Genomic DNA, 20759 nt, shown 5'->3' on the forward strand with positions numbered 1-20759 from the left:
GCGTATTTGAACATGATCCCAAAGACAGTGGAATTTATTAAAATGCTTTTTAAAAAATTTATTTCAGAAAGGAAGGGAAAGGGAGAGAGAGAATCATTGATTGGTTGCCTCCTGCATGCCCCCTACTGGGATTCGAGCCCAACACCCTTCAATCCCCAGGCTGACTCTCTACCCACTGAGCCAAACCAGCTAGGGTCACTAAAGAATTTTTAATAGAAGAATGACACGATCCAATTTGCTTCTAGAGGACCGTTCTTTTTCTTTTTTAAATATATTTTTATTGATTTTAGATAATAAGGAGGAGGGGGAGACAGAAACATCAATGATAAAAGAGAATCATTGATCTGCTGCCTCCTGCACGCCCTCTTCTCGGGATCGAGCAGGCAACCCCTTGACTGGGAATCAAACCATGATTCGCTCAACCTGGTTCATAGGTGGACGCTCAACCATTATTCATCCTGCAGCCTCAAAGACTGATGGGAAGGAATGAGGTGAAGACAAAGGGACCAGGCAAATGACTCCTACAACCATCCAGGCAAAAAAGACAGACCCTGGAAAGGGAGATGCTGGTGGACAAATTCAAGAGTGAGGAGATAAGACAGCCCAGCTTCAGAGTCTGATTACTGTGAAGTGTGAGGAGGAGCAGGGGGAGGATTCTTAGATAATTTCCAGAATTCTGCCTTAGGCAGAAATAGCTTCAAGAAGAGGAACACTTTGAGGGCAGAGGATGACGTATCCAGCCCCTGGAGTCTGAGGGGCTTTGGGGGCACATCAAGGTGAACAGATCCACAGCTCAAATGGAAAACAAACACAAATGAAAATTCCCACAGACCGTGGGCTGTGCATTCCGTCTCTGTGAGGTACATTTCGGGCTGGAGACGCTGTGGGCAGAGCAGCCTTATTACTCAGGTGAACCCCGAGGGCGCAGAATCTGAGCCAGAGTCAAGAGGGTGCTGTGACAAACACCGAGCCAGGTGTTGGAGATGACTCACTGCCTCCCAGGCGGGGCAGTCAGAACCAGCGTGTGCTTGTGTGAGCTGTCTCCTCCGCACAGGGGCCTCGGGACAGGAAGAAGGGAGGCCTGACCCACAGGAATCTGACAGTGGATGAGCAGAAGTTAGAGAAGAGTAACAGTGTGACTCCCGGAACGCATATGCCCGCGCTGGGTCCTGCCTGCTGTCGTGACACTGCTAAGGGTGCTGGTAGGTTGACACTGACAGATTAATGGGAGAACAACTCCCTAAGAGCTGTTTGAAAGAGGAGAAGCTGAAGATTTCACAGACAGGATAGGCTGAATAAATAGGTAGTGAAAGGAATTGTGCAAATATACCCAGGTGGTAGAAAAACACACAATGCAAATCAAGCCTGGCTTGATTGCCTACTGTACCGCAAAGTATTGTATTGTGGGTTATGCATGGCCAGTATCTGGGAAACAAAACCCCTTCCTGGCCCATGGGGTGTCATCTTGTTTGTGTTTTGGACTTGACCACAATGTGAAGCAGGGCTGCCCCAGATCTTTCTGTAACGATGCAGATGGTCTATATCAGCGGTTCTCAACCTGTGGGTCGCGACCCCTTTGGCGGTCGAATGACCCTTGCACAGGGGTCGCCTAAGACCACCCTGCATATCAGATATTTACATTACGATTCATAACAGTAGCAACATTACAGTTATGAAGTAGCAACGAAAATAATTTTATGGTTGGGTCACAACATGAGGAATTGTATTTAAAGGGCCAGAAGGTTGAGAACCACTGGATATGGTCTATATGTGCACGGTCCAATACGGCAGCCACGGACCTCATGTGGCTACCGAGCACGTGAAATGTGGCTGGTGAGACCAAGGAACGGCTGACTTCTAAAATTTTATTTTAATTCTTTTAAATTTAAAGTTAAATAGCCCCATGTGCTAGTGGCCACTGTATAGGACAGCTCAGTTCTGGGCGTTTGCTGCCTTGATGTTTGGATGGATATTCTGACTTCTTAAGCCACTGCAGGTTACTTGAAGAGGCTTTATTGTAGCCTCCAAAGTTTGTGTGGAGAAACGTAGGATGGCCAGAACAATGAAAATGTTTATGTTGCGTAACTGCCTTCACTTTGGCCTTACCTCACTTTCCCGGAGATCCAGGTGATCTCGCTGATGTAAACACCCTGGCTCGGGCAGGCCTGGGGCAGAGGCAGCTGCTGCTGGGATCAGGTGCACTGCCTCCTTCCAAAGTCAGGCTGGGCCCTGTGACCTGCAATCTAAATACTTAGTTGTTCGATTGATGATGGTGAAAGGACAATCATCCTTGTCCTATTAGCAGAGCAAATGGTGCTCTTGAAAAACGGAGATCTCATCTCTACTTTCTTTGCCAGTGAAGTAAATGCGTTATCTCCTCAGTCCTTGAGATTTGAACACCCCTTCCAGCAAGGATACAGGATCTTGGAAGAGGAGAAGGGCCCAGGGACGTCTCTTTTCATAGAAGGTTGCCGTCCCCAGGTCTTGGGCTAATCATTTTCATCATTTTCTATGGGGAAATCTGGGCTCCAGTCCCTTCCCGTGAACACACCGGTGCCCTGTCTGTCGCAGCCAACTCCTCTCGGCCAGCAGTTGTCCCGGGGAAATGAGTTCCTGCTCATATGGAGAGACCACTTCATTTCTCAGTCTACTAACTCATCCAGCTTCCACGTGGTTATGTGGAGCTGATGTTTATGTATTTCCCTGATTAAACAGTTCAAAAGGTTGCACGTAGCTTTGAAAAGGGTCTAAAATGAAGTTGCCACTTAGGTTGGCTTGTAGAAATCTGGCCCCGGGGCTGAGCTGAGGTGGAAGAAGGTATTCTAGAGGCATCAGAACCTGCCCTTCCACTGACACCCGCTGGAGTATCATTTGCAAGAGTGGTTGAACACCAAGGCGATTTATAACGTAATCTAATGTTAGTATGACATTTAAGCGTCTCACTCGTTGTCATAATGATCCCAGGAGATAAGCATGATAATAAGTATCTCCTTGGTGGGACACTGAAGTGCTTAGAAGGAGCGCGGTTTGTGCCTGAATTCACGCTGCACTGTGGACAGAGCTGGCCCTCGGTGAGAAGTGTTCTTTCTCCTAGGCCACGCCACCAACTAACCGTAGTCAGGAGGCACCACTCCACAGAACATCTCAGCATAGGTGCCAAAGTCACTGCTTCCTCTTAGATTCAGATTGAACACAAGCTCTGCCTGACCAGAGCTTAAAGCCACTGGCTGTGATGAGGGAGTCATGTCATAACGCAGTGGCCACCACGTTAACTGTGCACTTGGGGATCTGCCCACTTCTAGGCAGGTGTCGGGAAATTACAGCTTGATTACTTGCCGGCAAATGCCTCTGTTACTTGATAGTCAATGCCTCGCTTATTCCAGGCTCATCAGAATTTGACAGTCTGAGGCTGGGTTAAGGAATGGGAATTACAGTACATGTCAAATTGCAATATGTATGTGTTAAGGGATGGGAACTGCAATCCGTGTCAAAATTTGGTAGTGGCATGCTTCACGTCATGACTGTACAGTGGGAAAATGTCCATGGATTAAGCAATCCATTTTCATACTACCCACTCAGGCCGAGAGTGAACTTGCCTTCAGAAACCAGAGGCAAAACATTCCTTAGAGTTTTCAGGCACAGAAATCTCTAGAAGGAAATTACTCGGGAGGATGTTCACCTAGGGAAGAGGGCTTTGGTTAGGTTTAAACAGCTGCTCTTTCTCCTGCCCTTTTCTGACTGACGAAGGATCTTTTGCACTCTGGTGCCTGATGTGGCATCCAATACACTGAGCTCGGAAAACTGGATCAGTCTGCCTGGGTTCTCTTGGCGAGGTGCCAATGTTCTTTTTCAGAGCCTCCTCTGGGAGACTAGCTCCAGACCTCCCTGCTAAGGAGAATCCTGTAGAAGGAGCTTTGATACATCCTTCATTCCCCCGGGATTTGAGATATAGCAGGGCAGGCCCAGACTATGAAGGTTTAAGAACAACCAGCTCTTCATAGACATTGAGGTTGGGATCCAAACCTGGGATGGGTATTCTGCAAACCATGATCCTGGGGGCCTGAGGATTTCTGGGGTCTGGTTTGTGTCTCATAAGGGATCTCTGGCTTCACTCGTACCCAGCAAACGTTGAAGGATGGAGCCAGGAGGGATCAACGTTACAAGCACACAAGTCAGATGGCTGTTGAAATGTTGCGTTCGGTGACATCTCTCACCCTGCCCTTCCTGTGCCTTTGTATCCAGAGGCAAATCCTCTAGTGTCCCCCAAGGAATACCTGTCATACAGAGAGCCAAGACGGGGTGAGTTTCACTATGGAAAATTCTGATTTTGTCACTCTTCTTGATAGAGAAGATGCGACCTTGAAGGCACTTGTACAATCAAGGCCCCAACCCTTGGGATATCATTATCTGGAAAGAATTAGGATTATGTAAATAATGTTGTTTTGAGTTCTCTGACATTGAATACGCCTGTCCTTGTACTTTAGAATAGAAATTGCCAGTTTTAAGCACTTTTACCACCTATTTTTATCTTTATTTCATAATTACTTTTCTATGGACAACTATGTCCTTTGTAGATGTGGTCTGAGTGTTTTGCATTGATGATTTAAAGAATGAATAATTTTTACAGCTAAAGAAGAAAAAGACAGGAATCTATTACCAGCTTGTCCCCCAAATAAGTTTGTGAAGAGGAGCATGAAACTTCAAGTCCTAGAATATTTCAAATGCATGAGCATTGCCATACAAAACAACCATGACTATCTTGGGTCTTTGCATGAAAATGGAAGAACCCTGCTGCTCATTGCTTAATAAATCCAATCTAGAGAGATTGCTATATACTAACTATTTGACTTAAATTTACATTACTTAAAAAAAAAATCTGTCCTTGATTTTTGTTCCTAAGTGCAAAAATATAAGAAGCTACCTTTCTGCTAAAAACGTGTTGTTCTAGCCAGACTAGATTTAATTTTGGGGTTAACCTCCCTCCCTAAGTTTCATCAGCATCAGGCATCACATTTTGCCCTTGAGTAACAGGAAAGATCCAGGCAACATGTTCTTCTCAGGGCTGCCAATGTTGTTAGTCTCTGTCACCCTCAGACTCTAGGAGAAATCTTTTATCGTGTGATTGTATGTTCCTTAATAGGGAGTATAGATCTCTCCCAGGGATGCAGCTCCATCCATGAACATCAATCACTGATGATTTCAGGTGTACTTTGAACATTAAATAACCCAGTGTGAACATCCTAGATTAGAGAAGAAATCCCAACAAGAAGTTGATTGATATCAGGTATCCAGGACCTATCTCAGGGAGCCATACCGCCAACAGAAAAGAGAGTCCATCCTCTAGAGTATGTTTCAGGCATAAAATATTAAATAAGACTTTATAAAAGGCATATTACTCATCTTAAATCAATTCGCCATGCTAACAATGGGTGTTGAATGCCACTTGTGGTATTCAGCTTACATAGGATAAGGAAGATGCTTACACAGATAAGCGCTTACAAATGAAATATGATCATACAGCTCCGTGGTTCAGAGAACCCTCTCTGGGCTCAGACTGCCTGCAGCAGAATCCCTACCCTACCACATACTGGCTGTAAAATCCGAGGTGAATTTTCTTAACTTTTCTAAGGCTCGGTTTTCTCCTCCATAAAGTGAGGCAAATAATATATAGAGATTTAAGAAAATTAAATAAGCTAATATGTACAAAGTACCTACCACAGTGTGAACATTGTAAGCGCTCAAACAATGATAACTACTCACTACTACTGTTATTGTCACCATTCTCATATTGCTATTATATTATATTGCTCTTTTTATTTACTATTATCATCCTAGACACAAATATTTGTACAATGGCTAGTTATTATGGGATGCAGTTATTATTGCATTTTACTCTCTTCATTTAAAATAAAAACTGGATTTGCAGTTTAATGGGTTAGACTATAAGGAAAGAAGAGGGAGGCTGAACCAGGGTGAAGAGAAAGCATGTGGCCGGGGGGTGGTACCCAGAATGGGAGCTCCTGCTCTTGCCTCTTCCTGCCCTGACCTTTAACCTTTAGGATTCTTTAACATCTCCTTTTTGTGTGGGCTTTATCCCAAGTAACACACACACACACACACACACACACACACACACACGCGCGCGCGCGCGCGCACACATATGCACACATATGCACACACACACACACACGCACACACACCAGCAGGAGAATGTCTTTCAGAGTTCTAAGTACCTGTTTGGAAGATGACCCGTTTAATAACCGGGATCTCTCCACATTTGTCTCTTGCCCCCCAAATTGATCTCGTTTCTTCTCATTTGAGTCTCTTCTGTATTCCTGTCCTCTCAGACAAGCCTGGAGAACAAAAGAGGGTGGGTTGGTTTTTTTTGTCATCTTGGGTCTATGATTAGCTTTCATAACTTTATGCTTCCTATTGTGAAGAATGTGAAATAAACCATGAAATAAATACACGATATACATCTGCAGGGTTGATCAATACCTGTTACCAGTATGAGCACTCTCGCCCAGGCATCACTCTCTCTTCCCTTTGCCCAAAATGCCAGGTGAAACATATTAGTCATTGCTTTCATAAATTCAAACAACAAACATACTGAGAGGCATTTTGTCAAATATTTACCCAACAATTGCCTTCTCAAGGAAGTAAGTAGCCGAAACCGGTTTGGCTCAGTGGATGGAGCGTTGGCTTGCGGACTGAAAGGTCCCAGGTTTGATTCCGGTCAGGGGCATGTGCCTTGGTTGCGGGCACTTCCCCAGTGGGGGATGTGCAGGAGGCAGTTGATCGATGTTTCTCTCTCATCGATGTTTCTAACTATCTCTCTCCCTTCCTCTCTGTAAAAAAATCAATAAAATATATTTTTTTAAAAAAAGGAAGGAAGTACCTAATGTACCATATTAACGTTTCTTTCTGGGCTCTTTCTCTTCATAGCTCCTCCTTCACACTCACCTCCACTCTCCTCTGTCCCCTTGGATTTCACCCTTGTTACAGGAGAAGAATTTTCCTACTCAAGACCTTAGCACATGCTGTTCCTTCCACTGGGAATGCCTTTCACAGGATGTTCTCTTGACAAATTAGGAACTAGCTGGGTGGCGTCTCAGGTTTCCCCTGCCTCACTGCTCTTCCCCAGGCCAATGTCATTGCTCCTTTATACACATAAAGCTTGAATTATGCGATTTTGCCCCTATTATATTTATATTTTGAGGCTGTTTCTCCTGCTCATCAGTGAGAACCCTCATGGTAAGGACCATTTCTTATCTTTTGAATCCCCCAATATCTAGCGTTTAATGTTAACTGAATTGCATTTTTTGTCCGGGAGGAAAGTAATCCCCAAATGTTATAAAAACATAATAAAAATAATATATATTTTTTTCATTTTAAAAAACAAAATGAAAAGAAAATCTACTTCCAAAATATTTCTCCTCCAGTACGGGGACTGGACAAACCCAAGAATATCATGTGCCATGGGGATTTAAACTGATGATTTAAATACCCCCAAAGAGTAAAACTTCTTAGATCATTTCTACTAGGTTTATAGAGCCAGTGACTGGATTCACCGTGGCCCAGCTAGAGCCAAATTATCCATTATCATAGTAAAGAAAGGCGGTGTAAAGACCAACAGTATTGTTTCGAAATAAGGCCTGACATGTCCGCCTTCCTGCTGGATTGAGAAAGGGAAGATTTCTTGGGCATTTTTAAAAAATATATATTTTATTGAGTTTTTATAGAGAAGAAGGGAGAGGGATAGAGAGCTAGAAACATCCATGAGAGAGAAACATCGATCACCTGCCTCCTGCACGCTTCCTACTGGAGATGTGTACACAACCAAGGTACATGCCCTTGAATGGAATAGAACCTGGGGCTTTTCACTCCGCAGGCCGACGCTCTATCCACTGAGCCAAACCGGTTAGGGCTCTTGGGCATTTTTTGACTTCTGTTGGAAAAGCATCCCCTTCCTTGATGTAGAAGGACTTGCCAGGGTTTCCCGCCACAGGGAAAGCCTGATATGCTACAAGGTTAAGAATAGAAATGGCCTGATATTAACCAAACATTTCCCACTTGGGAAACCAGGGAGTCAGTTACACTCTGCTTCTCAGCTGAGTTGCAGGGGAAGCACTGGCTCCAGGCTCGCGCATGGTGGCCAGTTGGTTACCTGCTGCAAGTGGGATCCTGGCTTCCCAAGAGAAATGTGCAGTTTCACCCGCCTTGCTTGGAAAGGGTGAACACTCCAAAATGGCTGTTTTTCGTTCTCACAGCTAACCTTATCTCCAAAAACTATTCCATATAGACAGTAAGCCACTGTGATAAATCCTGGGCCATGTTTGTTTTCATAAATAACTTAAACAGAAAACTCAAAAAACACTGGACAGAAACTATATAATAAATAAGCACCAAAGAGAGTTTAGCTGGAGAGCTTAGAGAAGTAGCTAAGGACAGGCCTCTCTTTTCCTGTTCCTTCTACAATGACCTGTGATGGGAGCCCCGGCTTGGGAGGAGGCCTGGCTTGGCCCATTGTTTCCTGATGCAGCAGATGTCTGTGTTACCCTAACCTACTGGTATCAAAGGAGCAAGAAAATGCTGATGGGCTGAAAGTGGAGGAACCCGTCTTAGCTAATGCTCGCGGGACCCAGGCAGATTTTGTGGGATGAACAGAATTCTTGTGGGCTGAGTGTTTTTTGAAAATTCTCTCCAAGAATGCATGCGACTTACATATTTCTTTACCAAAAGGGGATGAGGAATGGAATGATTTACAATGTTGAAAAAAATGTCTTTCTCCTCTGGTTCCTGATCCCTTCTCTCATAGAGGAGAAAAGAGCAAACCAGTGGCAAGGTAGGTACTTCCAATTATTTTCTTTAGATCCAGCCAAGCAATCTTTCTATGTAAATCAAACATCAAACCTCTCAAAGCCACAGCTTTGCTGAGAAGGAACACAGGGACAGAGCCACGTCCAGGCTTCCAGTCCTAGAAACAGCAAGAATCCAGTCCTACTCTCCCCAGGGGCTAGTTTTCCTGTTATTTGTAAATGTCAATGATGTTTTTGTTGTTGACATTGTTGTTGATGCTGACATCATTTCTGCTCAGGGGGGACCTGAAGTGACAAGAGCAAAGGAGTGTGACATCACCGGATGGGGAGGAGGAATGGACTTGTAATTCACAGTCACCAGGGGCTCCCCTTATTCGGAACTTCCAAATTTTTCCCTTTCAAATTCACGTGCCTGGAGCTAGGTGGCTATAAATACATTTCTGTTCATGTGACATAACTGGCTGGGGGCAGTCTTGAAGCTGAAGGCGTGTCAGGTGACTTCTTATTCCTTCCTTTTGGGGGAGGATCAGGGCTTCCTCCTTCACTCTTTCTTGGTGTTACCCCTCTGTTCCCCCTCCCCGCCTACTCCCCCTCCTCCCCGCCGGGCCCCTTTGAGCTCATCCCTCTGATTACAGCTCACGCAGACAGGCTGCCTTCTGTGCAGAAGCCACCACTGTGGGGGCAGAACACAGAACACAGAAGGTGCATCTACGCCCGTGGGGGGATGACGTGGGTTTCGTGACTCACTGTAACTCAATCCTGGTAAACACAACGAACCCCAGCTCTGCCACTTTCTAGCATCGTGACCTTGGGCAGCTGACTAACTCCATTGATTCTCACTCCCCTCATCTGTCAGAGGGGCATGTGAGATGGCCTCGTGCTGCCAGGGTGTTGGGGAGCCCAAGGCACTGCTGGTCAGATGCTTAGCAGAGTGACTGGCTCATGTGCACGCCCAATAAAAGACACTCATCACCACCACCACCACGATGATCTTAAGAGTATTTTAATTGTTTCCAATCCCATTTCTTCGTTTACTTCTATTTCTGAAGTCAGCCTTTGCCAAATAATGTGACTCTGATTTTGGTCACGGAAGAAGAAAGACTCTTTCTGTTCAGGCCTGGACGTCATCCTTGTTTTTCTGTCCCAGGAGTAGACGTGTGTTTCTAGAGCCCGCTCCTCCCCTGGCAGCCAGCTGAGGAGAACCTGTTCTAGTCGCTCAGGTGCCCTCTGGAAACCACCTCTTCTGCACATTACAGCTGTCTGAATCAACAGGGGTGCTCAAAGCCTCTTCTGTTCCTTTGATAACCAGTCTCCTCTTTTACCCGGCCTCCTGGTGCCTTAAGAAGCCACCAATGCACCACAGGAACATTTCTCAGCCTCACAGTTGTAGCATAAACACCATCCAGGGATCCAGCTCTGCATCTCAGTCAACAGTGGCCCCGGTCAAGTTTATTGTTCCTCAAACTCCGCAAGCATTTTGGCAAGTGTCTTGAATTGGTTCTTTTTGGCTGCTGTTCTTTCGATCTAACATGCATGATCCAGAGTTTGGGGTTTTAATGATCACTGGTGACATGATTAAAATTCATTAGTTTTGAGAGGTTTTAAGTGATCAAAGGTGTAAAAACAGTTTGATGTGATATTCCCCTCAAATGACCTGACCTCAGAGGTGAGCAAGTAGGAAGGGAAGTTGAATTATCTCCATTCATTCCCTCAACCTTCTGAGTGGGCGGTTCCCAACCCTCACCCCCAGGCATAGTCACCTGTCATGCCCTTGAACAAGTCTGTATCACGGTCAGTATTTGATCTGTACTTGAAGGAATTAGGACAAATAAGTGACATGAGATGAAACCCATTTAAATACATTAGATAGATTATGGAAAATCATTCCAAAATGCTAAGTGTCATCTTTCTCTCCAGCTTTCAGTGGACATTAATGGCTAAATTCTGCCTCGAGGTACATAAACACATTTGACCAAAAGAAGAAGGAAGAAAAAAAAAAAAAAGAAGCAAAAAGCTATGCAGCATGAACACCCTTGAAGAAATAGAGCCAAATTCTGAGATGGCATATAATTATGTACTAGTTCCCAGATTCTGAAATAGCCTGTAATATGCCAAAGAGATGTTTATTTCCTCTTATGTTTTCAAAAGGGTCCCACCCAACCACTGAAAAGAGTAGCATCAAAATAACTCAGGGCAGGCTGAACCCTCTCCTGCTACTAGCACACAGACCTGCAAAGGCACTGCTAATTTGGTGCATACCAACCCTTAGCATATTTTAGGATGTAGCAGGAATAGTGTGTACAGGAGGTTTATAAGGGCTTCAATTTGAGCCAGTTCGTTTGAGCCAGTCAAACACAGGAAGGGACGTGTGGCAAAAGCATATCATTTAGGAGTCATATCTAGTTATTAGGTCTTACACTATTTGTACACCCAGAAATGGGGACTTCCTAGTGTTCAAGCAGGTCAGGGCATTGTGAGTGAGAGCTGGGATTTCTACAAGTAACTAACCAAGTTCATCAATGACCCGGGGATTTAATATCCACCCAATGCAAAGTCTACCTTAGTAAATTATCTAAATACACATAGGTGGCATATGGACCAAGTTATTGAGGGGTCATTAAAGCCATGCCATTGATTCTTAATCTCTTACTTGAAATCCTTTCTGGAACAAGGCAAGGGATAGATTAAATAATCTAACTCATTGTGGTTCCCTTGAAAGTATTTTCTGTGGGTTGCTATATACTTCCTTCAACCAATACTCAGGATGTCTTAAAGACAACCTGATTTATTTATTTTTTTGCAGACCTTGTGGTGAGTGGCTTAGAAATGCTCCATTGAGGGTGGATTTGACTTGTAGGAATAGTTACAAGTCATCTGGGTCTAATCTGATAAGCAGAGTCAGTGGTCAAATTAAGTAACGCCGGCTCTCACCCAAGACAAGGTGTTTGGTTCAACAGAGAAGAATAAGCTTCCACCCCTGCCCTTAAGAAGCTGTGGTCGAGTTTGAGAGGAAGCCACACAAAAGACAGTTTCACAAGCAATGGGAGAGAGGTATGAAAGGGGAGCGGTGGTACTGAAGTGACGGAAATATTCTAAAATCGATGGTGGGGAGAGCTGCAAACTTGGTAAATTTATTGAAAGTTATTAAATTATACACCTAAAACAGGTGAATTTTATAATATGTAAATTATAACTCACCGAAGTTTGTTTTTTTTGTTTTGTTTTTTTGAAAAAAGGTGCTATAGGAGTACAGAGGTTCCCTTTGACTCTAAATTAAAACGGGGCTCCTCACCATCCTTGTCAAGAGAGTAACATAGAGAAAGGCGAAGAAGAGGTTAGAGACATGATTGAGTTCAGGCTGTCTTGCTGTGGTTCTTGGGTCTTGGACCCGACCTTAAGTGAGGGAAACAACCGAAGGTTTGCATGTATTCCAATGGCACAGTCAAATTCACATTTTAGATAGATTTCAAGAAGCAGGCTGGAGGCAAGGAGACCGGTGATAAGGATATTGTAATAGTCTTGGAGAGAAATGACGGAGGGTGAAACCAGGGTGGTGCAATAGGATAAAAAGGAAGACACAAGGTCATGAGCTTTTCAGTAAACTTGGCAGGAGCTGGTGATAGTGGGATGTGCGTGGTGAGGAAGGAGGAGTCAGGGAAGGTTTAGGCCACTATCACCAGACAGGGGATATAAAGGAGGGAGGCAGGAGGAAGGATATGAGGAGTGCAACCGTGGTACTGCTGAATTTGAGGTGCCTATGCGACATCCAGATGAGATTGTCCAACAACAGTGTGCATCTGATGCTGACACTTTGGGAAGACTCAGGTTACAAGTCATTAGTATATGAGTTGTGGTTAAAAACATAGGAGGGGCCCTAGCCGGTTTGGCTTTATGGATAGAGCTTTGGCCTGGGAACCAAAGGGTCCTGGGTTCGATTCCGGTCAAGGGCACATGCCCGGGTTGCGGGCTTGGTCCCCAGTGGGGGGTGTGCAGAAGGTAGCTGGTCAGTGGTTCTCTCTCATCATTGATGTTTCTCTCTCTTCCTCTCTGAAATCCATACAAATATATATATAAAAACATAGGAGGGGATTTGCCCAGCTGGTATGGCTCAGTGGTTGAGCATTGACCCATGAGCCAAGAGGTCCCTGATTAGATTCCCAGTCAGGGCACATGCCTGGGGTTTCGGGCTCCATCCCCAGTAGGGGAGTGTGGGGGAGGCATCCGATCGATGTCTCTCTCTCATCAATGTTTCTATCCCTCTCCCTTTTTCTCTCTCTAAAATCAATAAAAATGTATTTTAAAACAAAATAGGAGGGGATGAGATGGGTCCTGGAGATATAGTGAATTAGAAAAAAATTGGGTGGAGGATGGAAAACTGGGGGAATGAACATTTGAGGGGTGAGAAGAAGAGTGTGAGAGAAACAGAAGGGAAATCTGGAGAGTGTGATGTCGTAACGCCAAAGGAGTAATGTTTCCAGAAAAAAATTGTTAAACGTAGATAAAGCTCCAGAAAACAAGGGCTAAAAACGTGAGCTTTGAAAAAAAAAGTAGATAAGGTAAAAATAGTGATGATAACAGAGGGACATGATGGACCAGTGAACATGTGGCGGTGTGTCATCCTTTGTTCCTTCCTTTCTCTCATCCCCCCTCTCCAGCTATCAGCAAGGTGTCCGTGTTGCTTCTACTTCCTGGTCCAAGCCACTTCTTGCGACCTCTCCTGCTACCGTTCTGGCCGAGCCACCAGCATCTCTCTCCACAGTAGTTTCCTTACTAGATTTTCTGCTGTTTCTCTTGCCCCTCTCAGACCTTTCCCCAGGCAGCAGCCAGAGAGATCTTTTAAAAATGTCGATCAGATCACACCGCTCCTCTGCTTAAAGTCATCCAATAATTCAAAAAAGAAAAGAGAAGAAAGAAAATCATCCAATAATTCTCATTGCGATCAGAATAAACTCCAAATACCGAGCTTTGTCCTGAAAACACAACCTGGCCCACCCTCGCCCTTGGCCCATGTGTTTTGGCCTTTCTGGCCTTCTTTCGTTTCCTCCGATGCTCCCGGTTAGTTCCTGCCTCAGGGCCTTTGCACTCGCTTCCCTTCTGCTCAGGATGTTCTGGCCGACTCCTCCCCATCATTTGCTTGCACAGCCAAAGCTGCTTCCTCAAAGAGGACTTTCCTGCCTGTTTAAAGGAGCATCACCCCCACCCCCACCCCCAATACCCCTGTTTTATCGGCCTCATTGTATTCATCGGTGACTGAAGGGATCTTACATAATTATTTACTTGTGTGTATTACTTCTCGATTCTAGGGTAAGAACTCTGGGAGAAAAGGGACTTTGTTCAGGACATAGTAGGCACTCAAGTATTCTTATAAGAATAGTGTTGAAAGTGCTCTTATGAATAAGAACAGTGTTGAAAGCCCAACAGAGATTAGAAAATGAAACTGCAGGGGCTCTAAGCCACACACTGTTGTGTGATTTTTGTTTTTCAACAGAGACCATAAGAAAAGATTGATTATCTCATGTGCCTGTGCTGAAGACAGTTTCCAACAAGTGTTTCGAAACATGGACAGGGTGGCCGAGGCATCTTTGTGAAAAGTAGAAGCACTCCCAGCATGGCCAGTTCGAATATTTATGTTCTCACTTATCGTATACAAATTCCCTCAGTTTTATAGTCTTGTAGGGAGGTGTGTTGCCAAGTTGCGGGAGAAATCTGCTGACTCCGTTTCCAGCCCCAGCGCGAAGCGGTGTTCCACGGGTGAAATCAGGTTACTGAGGTAGGTCTGGTTTCCTTGGTGACCTGGAAGGTTCAGTTATATTTGAAATGGCAGAGGAGGAGGAGGACCTGATAACAGCAGTTCTGTGTCTTCCTTAGGGAAGGAGCACTTTTTGATCCTTAGTCGAGGCTGAGGACATGCCTGCTGGGTTGGTGAGGGTTGACCTCCGGGCCAGCGCCAGCCAGCCAGCGGGCTGAATGATACGTCCAAAGTGTGTCCTATGCCAGCGCTGGGTAATTGCATCATGACTCCTCGGGCTCTCTGTTTGGTTTTTTTTGCAGGTAAACACTGTAACTAGGGTGACGGATAGCTAGCTTACTGTGGAATGTGCTAACCATCTTTCTCTGGCAGGATGACAACGGAGGGCCAAATCATTTTATAAATGGTAGGGCAACCCAATCTACTCCGTAATGTCTTTTTCCTTGGTAGCTGGTTTATCAAATTCAAGCCCTCATATCATTTGTTGGCAAGGTTTGTGTGCCAAGCTCTGTGCTAAGTACTTTTAAAAGGTTATCTCATTTCATTCCCAGGACAATGTTAGGGGGTGGGTACTATTCTTATCCTCAGGAAGCTGAGACTCAGAGGTGAAGTGGCTTTTCAGGATCACACAGCTTGTCAGTGCTGGGTTTGGGGTTTTAGAAAAATGATCGCTGCTGACGCTGTCTGCTGAATTCTCTCCTAATACTGTAAACCACGGTGGAAGGTAACTCTCGTTTTCTGCAGTTACTGTACCTGATATTCAGCCTCCACCTTATGCTGCATGTCCCGCAGAGATTGAGCATCACTGAGGAACTTCTGTCTGTCCCTTGCTTCATGCAACATGATTCTTAATCCCCGACCTGCACATGAAGGAGAAATAAATGTGCTGTGACAGAACCCTTTGTGACTTTGCTGTATTTGGAATTAGTATCATTGCGTTCATTCCCGTTATTAATCTAATTTCCACTGTTTGAAAGGCACAGATGCTCCTTTCAGACTGAAGGGACTCTTTGTATGGGGGTGGATGCCCTTACCACCCTCCAGTTCTGGGTGTAAATAATGCAGCCATCAGCTGGCCGTGGTGATCCTGTCTTGGTTAGTCACAGGAGTTAGACCGACAGACACTTGATTCAGAAGCAGGTCTACAAAGTGACAAAAAAGAAAACCCAAGAACCTAGCTACGTTATCAGTGACTGAAGTTATGAGCCCCTGGGAAGTGAAAGTCATTTATTCAACAATGATTGCACCCCTAATTCCAACCCAGGCGCTATGCTGGGCACAGGGGTCTATAGCACTGGGCAAGATGAACACGGCCCCTGCCTTGAGGTATTTGTGGTCTAGGGAGAGAAGACTGACATTGAACAAGTGATCAATGCTATGGAGACGTATGGGGTTCCCTGAGAGTGTTATTATGGGGAGGTAGCGGGGGCATAACCTGGGCCAAGAGGCCAGGTGTTCCTTAGGAAATGACACTGGGTTTGCGAAGGAGCGAGGCAGGTAAGAAGCAGGACAGAGAGCATCTCGGACAGAAAGGAAGGCAGGTGCAGAAGCTGCAGGGCAGGAAGGGGCTGATGTGGATGAGAAGCAGGCGGCCAGGGCAGTTGGAGCACAGAGATGGGGAGAACAGCACCAAAGGGCTGGAAGGTGGGGCCTTGAAACTCATGAGCCATAGCAGGACGCTGGAAGGTTCCAGTCTAGGGAGTAGATTTGCATTTTTAAAAGGTCCCTGTAGCTGTTATATGGAGAATAGATGGGGGTGGGGAGTGGGGAGGGGGTTTGAGTAAAAGTGGAAGTGGAAAGACCATTGGGAACATACTATAGTAATCCAGATGAGATAAGATAGTGACCAGACTTAGGTAGCAAAAGTGGAGATGAGGAGGAGGAAGAGGTGGGGGACGAGGGGAAGGAGGAGGAGGAAGAGGCGATCAAAGGTACTATTTATTGAGCCTCTGCAAGTTATAAACATGTATACATATTAACTCATTCAGATCCTCACGACCACCCTCTGAGGCAGGCACTGTATCTCTATATTATAGCTGAGGAAACGGAGACCAAGGGATTCTGTAACTTGCCTAAGGTTAGAGAAATACTAAGTGGAAAAGTTGAGATTTGAACCCAGAGAGTCTCAGGCCAGTGCCCACAGGAGATACGCAGGAGAGGACATCATTAGGAGTTGGTGATGACATGGATGGTCTGGGATAGGGAAAGTGAGATAGAAACATCAATGATGAGAGAGAATCACTGATGGGCTGCCTCCTGCGTGCCCCCTACTGGGGATGGAGCCCACAACCCGGACATGTGCCCTTGACCGGAATCAAACCCAGGACCCTTCAGTCCACAGGCCGACACTCTATCCGCTGAGCTAACCCAGTGAGGGCTCTACATGTATTTTTTAACGAGGACCATGTGACAGGTGCTGTCTAGGCTTTGGGGAAACCGCAGGATCAGACAGACAACATTCCTGCCCCCAGGTGTCTACATTCTGCCACTTTTCTTCATCCTCTGGTTTTTCAGTTATGCAGACATTGGCGGCATCAGCTTGCCCCTGACTCATGGTGACCCAGTGTCTGGTCTTGTTGCTGTGAAATCTTCCCAGGTTCATCGTCTAGCCCTGAGCAACAGGAAGAATTAGTGTTGGTCCCTCAGGGGTTATTTTATCTTAAGTACAGAAACATGGTCCTTTAAGAGTCGAATCTAAAACTAGTTTAATAGGTAGTTCCACAATCTATACACAAAACCTAAATCTCTGAGCCTTTTAAAAGTCACTTATGAGATTATATTTTATTTTTTATTTTAATCCTCACCCGAGGATATGTTTAGTGATTTTAAAGAGAGAGGAAGGGAGGGAAGGAGGAAAGGGAAGAGAGAGAGTAACATCGATGTGAGAGAGAAACATGGATTGGTTGCCTCCCATATGCACCCTGACAAGGGATCGAACCCACAACTTAAGTATGTGCTCCAGCCGGGAATCAAACCCGCAACCTTTTTGGTGTATGCAACGATGCTCCAACCAACTGAGCCATCTAGTCAGGGCGAGAGATTATATTTTAAAAGATCACTTTTAACTTTTCACATGAATTTGTACTTGCATAAAACGAAGTTCCTACCCTTTTCAGAAAACGATGGTGTTAAAACAGGCAGAAAGATGAACCCCTGATGCTACCGTTGGAAAGAGAAGCCTGTCTGAATATTAATCAGGCCGAGACATAAGGAATCATAATGAAAATATGTTAATGGTCGCTAAAGGGGCACGTTCCAGAGTCCACTGGATGACACGTTCTGGTTACAAAGTTAATGTAGAAGAGCCAGCTAATCTATCCTGCTTTAATGCAGTGTTATTTTAAGGAGGCTTCCAAATCAAGAGCCATGAAATAACTTTGTTTAAATAGGTAGGAAATAACACTATTTGAATTACTTGCTAGGTTACCGCTGACTTCACAATCACCTACCAAATAAAGGACTTTACAATTGCCTACAGAAGTCTCTTCCCTCCCATAATCTCTCTATGGATAGACTTTACCGTAAAAATGATTATTTAGAAGCATCATGGTGCCACATGTGATTTTTTTTTATTTAAATACATCAATACTTTGTGAGATTAAACAAATACTATCGGACTAAGGAAACAGATTGTGAGAGACAGATCTAGGAGATGGGTGATCGCCACCGTTTAGGCAAACATTCTCCACATTTCTGAAGTGTCCCTTGAACTTCATACTGCACTGCAGGTTTGAAAAACTGACCAGGATGAACAAGAAACAGAAATAACTGTATGGAAATAAATCCACATGAGATCACACTTGACCCGTGGATCTTAGCTTTGAGGGCCTACTCAACCAGATGGCCATTTGAAGCCGGAAAATTTTCCTCAGCAAATACAGACAGGTGGAAGGGGGGAGAATGATGCTAAAACGTGGGCAAGGCAAAGATTTCTAAAATAGCATCCCGTATTTGCTTGTTTCTCACCTTTGAACTGCTTCTCAATTTAAAACCCACTCATGGTCATGCACACTTCTGTTTTAAGTCTCTGGTGATACTATATTGGGCCAAATCTGTGCTTTAGACATCAACATAAGAAACCATTTTAAATTGGGAGGGAAAAGAAAAGGGGAAGGAAGTAGGAGGCATGTGGGAAAGCAAGAGCGATGATCCTTCTTGGCCTCAAAATTCTACGTCTCTGTGAAATTTCAATGAGGGATATTCTAAGAACTTGGTGACATAGGCATTCCTCTCTCGTGTAAATTTCCAACAAATTCCAATTTCCCTGACTAAGGAGAGCAGAACTGATTGCGTGAATATTTTTGAGTTCTCTAAAAAATATATATCTACAGCTATGCTTTCACTTCTGTGGCCACATTTGTTAGAATGAATTTGAAGGGGTTTCTTTTTAATCACCATCGAGCTATTTCACTGTCTTCTTACTATGTTCTCATATTAGAGATACCATTAAAGTTAATATTTTATTGGTTCAGCAATAAGGAAAAATGTAAACTTACGCCCCACTTTAGGCTGAAGTCTCCTTTGAAACAAAACCCAAATGGCTATATTAATACCTGACAATCCTGTGTATAAAGTCCCCCTAAGATGTACAAATCGCCAGTTAGAAAAACAGCCATGGGGATATAAATACAGCACAGGGAATCTAGTCAATAATATTTTAATAGCTATGTCTAGTGTCAGATGGGTACTAGACTTATCGGGGCAATCACTTCCGTAAGTTATATAAATGTCTCATCACTGTGTTGCACACCTGAAACCAATATAATAGTGTATGTCAACCATAATCTGAAAAATAAAAAATATTAATTCTTCCTGTTCCACCACTGGGTGCCTAGGATTTGGGAGATCTTATTCATCTGTTTACACAGTTCATTTGTAATGCCAAATATCTCAGGGTTTGTTTAAATCTGAGCTTTAAAAAACTTAGAGTTTCAAAATCTTATTAAAATGTCTTGAGTCTAAACAACAAAGATGAGTGATTCTGGCCTAATTGGCCGCAGGCTCAGGAACTGAGAGAATACTGTGACCAAAATTAAAGAACAGGAATTGAGGGGTGGAGGAGTATGATTTGACTCTTCCAGTCAGTGTGGCTTAGGAAATCAGGGGCTGGCGGAGGGGAGGAGAGGTGGGTGCGGCGGGTGTCCTTGGGGGTGACTCTTCACTGCATTGTGAAACGGTGAGAGATGGGCGGCCACACGCTGACCATCGCTTCAGTGGGTGGGTGGTCATGTCAAGCAACAGCCACAACTCCGCACGCAGAGGCCGAGGGGCCATGTGCACCTCTCCTGGCCCGCAGACCAGGGCATTCGCGGGCAAGTTATGTAGGTGCGGGCGGCTGCCAGCTGCAAATAAATGATCAGAGTCCCCCAACCAGTCCCTGGGAGCCAGAAAAAGCGGCGTCGTAACAGTAGGAGGGAGGGGGAGGAGCGAGGGGCCAGGGACCCAGGCTTCGGGCCTGATTTCCCCGCGGAATCCTTTTAGTCAAAGGAGAGGCTGTCCCCTTCCCTTCCCCCCACCTAGCGAGGACCAGGGGCAGCTGGGCGGGTGGGGCTGGGCCGTTACCTGGCAGGTCAGTCCTTTCTCCCCTGCGAGGGGCTAAGGGGCCCAGGGGCGGGGCAGTCAGGCAGGTCCCTGGTGGAGGAGCGGCCCATCAATCGCACCTTGGAGGCCGTCCCTGTGCTCCTCTTCCTTCTCCTCCTCTTTCCTCTCCCCTCCCTCTACCGGCCCCTCTTCCTCTTCCTCCTCCCCGGCTTTCCTCCGTGGCTGCCGGCCTTTCTAGGGGCGGAGGCGGTGGAGGCGGCTCCCTGGCGTCCTCCCGTTTCCCTGGCAACCGGCCCCCTCCTTCCACGCGAGAGCTGGGGGCCCTGGCGTGGAGGTAGGGTGGGGGTTGCGGCCCGTGGTCCTGAGCAGGGACGTGGGGTGCTCTCTGGTTGCCGTGGGAACGAGTGGGATGCGGTGGCGAAGGCAAAAAAAAAACACAACAAAACACGGTGATATAGCTGAGGGTGGAGAAGAGATACAGGAGGAGGGAGGAGACAGATTGGCTTTGTCTTGATTTCCAAACCCAAACCTAGATACTGAGGCCTACATTCCTGCCCTGAATCCGTGCTGTGCTTTGTAAAGAATGAGACTAGAAAACGAGAGAGGGGAATATTTTTAATTGAATAAAAGAATATTAAAGACAGTACATA

At 45.3% G+C, this 20759-nt stretch overlaps 1 protein-coding gene across 3 annotated transcripts in view; it reads right to left on the bottom strand.

The window, feature by feature from the left end:
- MARCH10 (membrane associated ring-CH-type finger 10) overlaps positions 1-20419 on the bottom strand; it is an 87252-nt gene extending 66833 nt beyond the window's left edge. Inside the window, exons 1-3 of one of the 3 annotated variants that reach the window (XM_006770276.2) lie at positions 20131-20419; positions 15322-15428; positions 6234-6353 (exon numbers count right to left, since the gene is read on the bottom strand). In XM_006770276.2, coding sequence (XP_006770339.1) covers positions 6234-6353; positions 15322-15411 — 210 coding nt within the window. In that variant the 5' untranslated portion in view covers positions 15412-15428; positions 20131-20419. Of the gene's footprint in view, positions 1-2106; positions 4019-6233; positions 6354-15321; positions 15429-20130 lie in introns of those variants that run through there. The other 2 variants (XM_006770277.2, XM_006770278.2) reach the window with 2 other exon arrangements.
- Between the last annotated feature and the right edge of the window lie 340 nt (positions 20420-20759).

The sequence above is a fragment of the Myotis davidii genome, unplaced genomic scaffold (assembly GCF_000327345.1).
Source record: "Myotis davidii unplaced genomic scaffold, ASM32734v1 scaffold684, whole genome shotgun sequence".
Taxonomy (NCBI): domain Eukaryota; kingdom Metazoa; phylum Chordata; class Mammalia; order Chiroptera; family Vespertilionidae; genus Myotis; species Myotis davidii.